General features: G+C 29.9%; 1 protein-coding gene across 2 annotated transcripts in view; it reads left to right on the top strand.

Annotated features, from left to right (window-relative positions):
- LOC118194224 (uncharacterized) overlaps window positions 1-7,882 on the top strand; it is a 198,173-nt gene extending 190,291 nt beyond the window's left edge. For both annotated transcript variants that reach the window (XM_085823699.1, XM_035365442.2), the window contains exon 3: window positions 5,431-7,882. In XM_085823699.1, coding sequence (XP_085679825.1) covers window positions 5,431-5,890 — 460 coding nt within the window. In that variant the 3' untranslated portion in view covers window positions 5,891-7,882. The remainder of the gene's footprint in view (window positions 1-5,430) is intronic.
- The last annotated feature ends 1,126 nt before the right edge of the window (window positions 7,883-9,008 follow it).

Here is a 9,008-nt window from a genome sequence, read left to right as displayed (position 1 = left end):
GTACGTAAGGACAGAATAAAATACTCTTTTCCTTCAAAAAAATTATAAAACTGCTTTAAAATTAATTCTGAAGAGAATTTTTCGTGGCGTCTGTACGAACGTATGTACGTACGTACGTACGTATCTCGCATAACTCAAAAACGAGTAGCCTCAGAACGGTGAAATTCTGTATATAGGACTGCTATAACATGTAGATAAGCACCGTATTTTGGTTGCAATCGGCCGCACCAAACGTATATAAATATATTTATATTTATATCTACTCTGTTACCCGGCTCAGTAATCTCAGTTTCTTTACTCTTATTATGTTTGTAAATTGTACATTTTTTGCTTTAAAAATGATTGAATTATGTTGCTTTTATCTTCCGGTTAAGGATTTTATGCCCTTAGTAAATCTGTGTGCAATATTTTTAGAATTATCAGCAATTTTAAAGTTGTTTAATTGCCGCTAAGTTTGTTTTTAACGGCGGCCATTGATGTTCACATTTGAAACAGAAGACTAGTGGATTCGTTGCCAATATAGAGAAATATAGCTTCGCAACAACAAAGATAACGCATTCATTTATTATTGCCAATTAAATTATGCTTAATTCTTTCTGGAATTTTTTCGAGGAAATAAGTGTTTGAGATTTACTTCGTAATTTTTAATATAGATATTTTGAGTTTTTATGTATTTTAGCCTTCTCGCGAAGTGAGAACTGAATTAATTAAATGAGAAATACTCAATCGTCTGTGAAAAACTGTTTCTTTTTTGTTTTGTTTGCTTAATTTCTTTTATACATCATTCTAGCTTTATTATAGTATTTGAAGAGAACATGTGGCAACGATTAGATAATTCTATTCTTCAAATGATATAAATTTTGTGCATTATGAGTTATAATATGAACGAAATATATACGTTAACTGTTATATATAATTATTGGATTATATAACAGTTAACTTACTTTTCGTTACATAATTATTATATAAGTTAACTGTTATATAATTATTAATAATGTTAAGTGAATCTAGCGCCAGAGTGTCGCTATGGTAAAAAAATACTAGAGTTAATTTTAAAGAATGCATTTATTCTATTGTGGTTTATGCGCTGTCGGCGAAGTAGATTTAATTCAATCTAATAAGTTGAAATGAAATGCAAGAAAAAATGCGTATAATTTAATATTCCAATACAAGGAAGTCATGTGGTGTACACATCAGATTTTTTGAATTATGGAATAGGAATATTTCTCTTCACAAAAATAAAAACATATTCTTCAATTCACAGCTTGTCTACATGAGACATTTTGTTGTGGGAAGGAGAAGAATAAATTTAAAAGTAACAAACGATATTTCTCATTTCGAATTATAAGCTGCTGCTAGAAATTTCTACTGCTAAACATTTGCTTTTTTCTTAGTCTGAATGAGGTTAGCGAATGGCAGCTGGAATACCTCAATTAAGACGAGATCTGGCATTTTATTTCAGTATTTAGCAATTTATCATAAATTTAATTAAATTTTGATTTACTTCTTTTAGGTAGTCATATTTAGGGAATTCTTTTAAGGGAATTTTAATTTTAATTATTTTATTGGTTATTTTAGTTATTTTCTCTTATCTTTCCTGGTAGCCTTCCATAGGGCTCCGGCACTTCTGATTTTAGAAATTAAGCCCGGTCTCTAACGAATTTCGGAATGTTCAAATATATATTGCAATCTACACATATAAAGTTATTTATTCTCGTCCCATTTTTTCCTAAACCTTTCGTTCTATCACATTAATAGTCTGTAATTTATGTTTAAAGTGTAGCATTCATTTGAAAACAAAAATTTTAATATTTTTCCCCCAAATTCTATATGTGCTTTACACGTGTTCGTCAGCTCTGCATCTGCGTTATTAGCGCCTTTTCTGCAGGACCTTATCAAGATAGCAACCATGGCGCTCTTTCAGAAGTCCTCAGTGACCTTTGTTATGACTTTTAAGATAATAAACAGGATTGTGGGAAGAATCATTTTGGTGTTTTCTAAAACCTCGAAACCAAGAACTGGTCCTTAGCCGATAATAGTATTTCCTCACCTTCGAATGTTATTTCTTTGTGCAAAGTTCCTATATGTTAAATTTTATAATCTGTTCCTATTAAGTTTGAGATGCTTTAGGGTTAGTTTTCAAATTAGGCCTACCAGGAGAGTGGCTGAAAAATGAAAACAAAACAAAAAAAAAAAAAAAAAAAAAATGAAGCCTAGCTTATTTAAGACTTACGGCGGTTTACTAAAGTGTTAAAACATTTATCTAAGAGGAAAGTGACGAGAACAATGAAAACATTTTTAAATATGTCTCCAGGTGTCATGTTTTCTATTAAGGAAAAGCACAGCCAAGAAGCAAAAAACAGTGTACAGTTTTTTATATAATTTATTTACAAAATGTTCTACATTTGCAAATTTACTGGCTTAATCGTTTTCTCCGTTAATCTCGTTCACCGTTCTCAATTTTCACACTGGAAAAATGACAGATCGAGATTCTATTATACCCTATATATTATTCTATTACACTCTCCGCAAAGTTTGGAAAATTAAAAAGCATTGTTGAAAGATAATTTTAGTATGATAAAAAAAAGAAACTATTGTTAACAAAAATCTTGTTTTGATCCAGGAATATGTATTTTATTGCAAGAGTTATGCAATTTTTAGTGTATTACGAGAGTTATCCTCTTTTCCGCGTATATAACAGGCACGGCCAAACTGCGGCTGGCGAACCGCATGCTGCTCTTCGACACTTTAACTGCGGCTCGAGACCTTGTGGCTCTTTAACCTTTTAAATATGACTTGCTCTCAATAAATAGTAGCTTAATTTCGACACATAATTGCATTTTGAAATAGAAATAATCCAATGATGCATTTCTTTATTAATTGCCAATTTTCTTTCTTAAGCTACATTATGTATGTAACAATTTAATTGATTTCAAGCTTTCCGCCGCAAGTTTATCGTTAGAATAACAAAGAGAATTGCAAATGATTCTATTTCTGCCAATTTCTATCACAGTCATGTATTTTTAGAGCAGATAATGGCCATCGGGGTAGCACATAATATACTATATGAGGGTAATTTAATATTAATGCTCTCGAATGTTCTTCCCTTCGGTTAACATTATTTCAGATAGTTCCTGCTTATGTTTTTTCTATATAAATTCGTTGCTTAAAACGATAGTCGGGATCCATTGTTTGGAAGATTTAGCTACAGTAACTACTGAAAAAACCTCTTTAATGGAGGGAAATTGCTGTCTACGTGGAAATTCTTTTAAACTGGGGAAAAATTTCAAATCTGTGCATTTTATGGTTACCCCTTTTACGAGTGAACTTCGAAGTAAATTCTCCATGCTTAAGCCTGTTAGGTCTGTTTTATGCAATTTTCTTCACATTTTTGGAAATCACTCACACTAAAATCCAAAGTTACACCTTTTTGCATCTGAAACACATTTTTTCCCATTTCACATCTGAGACCACTAAAGAGTTCGACTGGTATACAGATGGAATATGTGACCAAAGCAGCATTTATAAATCATGTCATAAAAGTAGTAGGTTATCTATGTCCAAAATTATTGAGACAATTCCAGAAATAGCTTCGAAATGAGTGACTGACTGTTCATTCAAATGAAAAATCTTTAACAATATGTATTTCTAAAGACCAGTACATATTCTTCCGACTTCAGTTCAGTTCTAATAAAATCAAATAACAATTATGAACGAAGAGATATAAAGGAAACCAAAAAAGGAAACCAAAAGTAAATTCTTGTTTTTTTTTTGTTTTTTTTTTTTTTTTTTTTTACCCTCAAATAATAACGCTAAAATGCATCGTATTGTAGTTTCAAATTTATAATTTGTTGGGATATACGTTTCTGATATCAAAGCAGCATAAATAATGTTCCGCATTTTTTTATGAAACTCTATTAATTACACAAAAATGCGAAACTCTCATCAATTTACTTGAAATTTTTCTTTATTTTTTAAAGAGTATAAGTATGGATTTGTGAGTCTTGGAAAATCTAGCTGCGGCTGTCGAAGTTCCACGAAATTTAACATGTGGAATCGAAATTCTACTGCGATTATGTAGGGTTGCAATTGAGCTGTACTTGAATTAGAGTTCTACAACCCTATTGGACAACTATCAAGTTGTACCTATATCTGAAATAGTATGACAGAGACTTGCGAAAGTTTAAACAACTTTTTTATTAAACTGAAATTTAATAAAAAAAAGGCACAATTTGTGCTACCTATAGCCAATGGCCATGTAATTTCACCAATAACACATACTAAAATTTAAATGCTGTTAAAGTAGTCTAAGATTATGCAAGCAATGAACTAAGCTATAAACTGGCTCAGCTAACTTTATTGGGACATAATACAGCTTCCAAAATTTAACATAGCTACTCAAATGGGAGAGACTTTCTCTCTGTCTAAGATCCAAAACCTTAGCTTAAGCTAATTTGCGTTCTGGCTAGGAATATGGAAAGAAGAAGTAAACATCAAAATCCTAATAACTCGTTTTTTAGCATTTTCACCAATGAGAACTTTCTTGAGAGAAAAATTAATTTTATATCACATATCCCACAACGTGATAGTTTGTAACCTACTGATTTGGTGAAACACACTATTTTTGTTAATGTTAAAATCAATTTATTTCTTTTATAACTGAACTTTTTGGCATTTTTGTTATAAAAAAAAATTTTACTCATAATTAAGGTGCAAGATTAATTTAACGTCCATGTATATTTTAATACCATATAGTGTATTTCTCCCGCCTTTTTAGCATGCTTTCGTGTGTAGTAGTCAGCACGTTTGCCGTGTATTCGAGAGGTCCTTGGTTCGCGTCCCGGCAAAAATACCTAGTGTCTCTACAGTGGCGGCCGATCTAAAAAAAAAAAAAAAAAAAAGGTGGTGGATGATGATTCTCCCCCGCGAGGATTTGGCGATTGGGTCCCTTAATCTCTAGTAGCCCTTTAAAAGGGAGCGTATATAAAGTATTTCTCCCGCCTTCTCAGCATGCCTTCGGGGTGTAATTGTCAGCAAGCTCGGCGCGTATTCGAGAGGTCTGAGGTTCGAGTTCTGGCAAGGGCATTGCTCATTTTTCATAACTCCTGCTTCAAAAAGAAATCCTAATGATTGTACAACCAAATTGTAATTAAGAGAATAATCAAGTGTATTAAACTTTTTAAATGGATTCTCTGTGCATTTTATGATATTAAATATTAAATAAAAATTCCGTACGCCCTTTTTCCTGTTTAAATAAACAGAAAAATTAAATTTTTGTCATGTTAAATTCTTCTAGATCTATATATGCAGAATGAATTGGATATTTTTATGAGTTTTAAAATTAACAACCTTAAAATCTTAGTATTTGCAGCAAATTAGTCTAAGTGATAGAAGAAATATCTTCTGATATTTTGTTTCTCTTCATTTCAGGTACATACATTCAAAAGAAAAACCGTTTAAGTGCACAGACTGTGGGAAAGGATTTTGCCAATCCAGAACATTGGCTGTACATAGAATACTCCACATGGAAGATTCTCCTCACAAGTGTGCCACATGTGGCCGAACCTTCAATCAAAGAAGTAACTTAAAAACACATCTATTAACACACACCGATATAAAGCCTTACAATTGCTCATCTTGTGGAAAAGAATTCAGAAGAAATTGCGATCTTCGACGTCACACGCTAACGCACGCTTCTAGCGGAGGCTGCGAAAACAACAAGAATTCATCATTTATTTATTCCCCGATAGATGGCGCACCTCAATCACCAGCTAGCGTTTGTGATTCTGGTCTCGAAAGCGGAGATCAAGATCCTGGTTATGATGAGGATGATGAGGACAGTGATACCTCATCAACCCATGAAAATGAGATAGTAGATGTGGAAAATTAAAAGACATCTAGTTTTCATCTGTTATGTCCAGTTACGTTTTGTTGCATCATCAAAAACTGTATTGGTTCAAATCTGAGTGAGATGATGGCTAAACCCAAAAAATGCCCTTCTAAAAACCATGCTCATCTCACATTCGCAATGATAAACTCCCAGTGTTAAAAAAAGCATATTTACTTAGCTTTATCCTAAGGTATGGTAATTAGAAGTTTTAATTTTAGAACAGATTTAGAATGTAAAGATGTATACGTATAATGTACAGCTGTATTTTATGCAAGCTTCCCTCTCTTTTCCCCCATTTTTGTAAAATGCTTCGAAAATGTAAGGTTCTTTTATGTGCGATACACAATCGGTATGTAATAAAACTTTTCGTGGGTAAGATATATGTGACACAAAATGCGCTAAAGATCTATGTACCAAATATGTTGTTATAATAACAATATAAAATGAAATTATATTTCTAAGACGAATATTTATACTATAGCTATGTTAAAGAACATTCGCAGTTTTGTACCAGTACTCATGTAAATGAAATGGCATTTATGGTTCAGGGAGTGGTTATTTAAAATTTTGAATCTTCCAAACTTATTCAACTCGAATATCAATCAATTGTTGCAGTTAATCGCTGATTTTTAAGATGTGTTTTAATAGCTCTGAACATGTACTTTTCTCAAAACAAAATTTAGTAAACAAATTCTCAATGCTTGATATACTGTGAGAAAGTTACAAAATAAAAGTTAAAATGTATTAGTCACTGATTTCTAAAGTTAATAAATATTAATAATAAATATAATAATTAATAAATATTAATTTTAAATATTCGAAAATTAAATTCTAAAATCACCTAATAAAATAATTTGTATTACTCTTTCATAATTTAAACTGCTTGATTATGTAGTAGAAAGAGAAATTTAATTTTAATTAAATAATTTTAATTATTTTTAAAGAGAATTTTTATTATGTATAACAAGATAAAACTAATGTAATTTGGAGTATAATTAGAAAACTTACAATGCTGTTTTGCTATCAAATAATTTAATGTAATTTTTTTCGCTCAAGATTAAAACAATTTGAAATCTACTTTAGTATATGATTTTAGTGTGCAAAATGATTATGCAATTCTAATATTAACTCAAAATTAGAGATAATTTAAAATTAGTCATAATTTTTCATATGTTTTTCAATATACACATACACACAATTTCAAATTAAACTTGATCGTACTACAATTAAATAAGTATCAAATTTATTATATAAAATGTGCATTTGATAGTACGTCTAAAGTTTAGAATGGGATAACAATTAAAACTTATACACATATATACTTAAAGAACACTCTCGCTTGTCTTGAAAAAAATATGTCATAATATGGAGAAAAAATTGTCGCTATCATATTCTTCAACTTTTGAATATTTTCTCAGTAACATCTATTAATTGAAAATAATTTAAACAGAATGAGAAAAGTTTCTGATTATTTCAAATTTAACAAAAAAAAAGGGGGGGAGCCTAAAGTTCAAAGAATTCCTGAAAAACCCTCTGGAGATGTAATAACTTGTCATTTTCAGATATAATACTTCAAATTATTATTTAAATATTATATTTGAAGCTCAGATTTGTTTTGAATAAAGTTTAACACAGATTTTTTCCGTGCTAAAATACTCAAAGGTTTTTCTTATGTAATAGAGTATTTTAATATTTTTATTAACAGCACCTAAAAAAGCATTTGAATTGCTCAAAACTTCCAAAACAAAGAACTTGGGTATTAAACATTTGTAAAAATTGTTCATGTTCTTCCCATTTAAATTAATCATAATTAAAAACTTGATAATATCGGTACATAATATTTTATCACTATTGTTTATCCTTGAAATTGAATAAATAAAATTAAATATAATTTGGATGGTTTAGAATTATAAAATGTCAGTAATAAATGAAAAGAAATGTAATGATTAGAGTGTGATGTATGTAAAGTAAATAAGAACTTCTCGTATGTGAGACACGTTATTTGCTTATTTAATGTTGCTTTTGTTATTGTGTATGATATAATTTTGAAATAAAATCCGTGTCATATTTATAATAAAGAAAAAAATTGTTTAGAAAAAAAATCATATTACTTTAGAAAAACATGTCCTTCCATGCTTTAGATATAAAATACGAAATCAAAACGCAATGTTTTCTAATCGAAAAATGCAAAATGCATTTTTGAAAAATAAAGAAGTACCATGATTCTCATAACATGACACATGTCAATTTCTATACATATTCCAGTTTAATTTCATCTGATGTTCTTAAATTAATGCTTAAATAACAGTAAATAATAATATAAAAAATTCTAAACAGTCCATCTAATGCAAATACTTCAACAGACATCTTAAAATTACATAAAATCTTAACACTCCTATATAAAATATATATTTCCGAAAGTATATATTCCCGAAAATTGGTGACATGAAATAAATACTTTTGTCAAAATGCTTTCTGTATTTTTTGCAATAAGCCAAAAGTATAAAGTTTAATCATAACCAAATTTTAAGCTAACACGTTTTATTTACTAACATTTGCAATCAAGTCTTCGGTTTACAAATTATTTTCAGCATTTAACATTATTTTTATTCCATTAAAATAAATTTCATGTTTTACTACAACAAGGTCATATCTTGCATAATGGCGAATTGACTGATGATTGCATAATGATGAATTGAATACAACTGCGAATGAATGTATTTCTGTTTCATGAAGATATAAATACATTGTAAAGAAGGGTTACATGTCGTTAGCAAAAAAACATCATTGAAAGGGAAAAAAATAGCGACAGAAAACATTGCAGCTCTAAAACATAGTAGTACAAAACATCGTCATCGGAAATAAAGCGGTTCAAAAACTTCGCAGTTTAAAAACATGTTCGTCGAAGATATCCTGTAGAAATAAAGCACCTACAAGTCATCGAATGACGATGGCATCGCAGACACACGTTTTCCAAGCTTTAAAGGTTGTAAATGTATATTCGCATACTGATTTGTAAGCGCAAAAAGTAGGGAGCAATATTTTTACTTTCATATTTTTGAAGTAATAATTTTTCGCTGAAAATAAGAAGGAAACTTAGACATTAAAAACTTGAAAA

The sequence above is a fragment of the Stegodyphus dumicola genome, chromosome 9 (genome assembly GCF_044657685.1).
Source record: "Stegodyphus dumicola isolate Sdum_Otavi_A_Nest chromosome 9, ASM4465768v1".
NCBI lineage: Eukaryota > Metazoa > Arthropoda > Arachnida > Araneae > Eresidae > Stegodyphus > Stegodyphus dumicola.
This window is presented reverse-complemented; position numbering and strand designations above follow the sequence as displayed.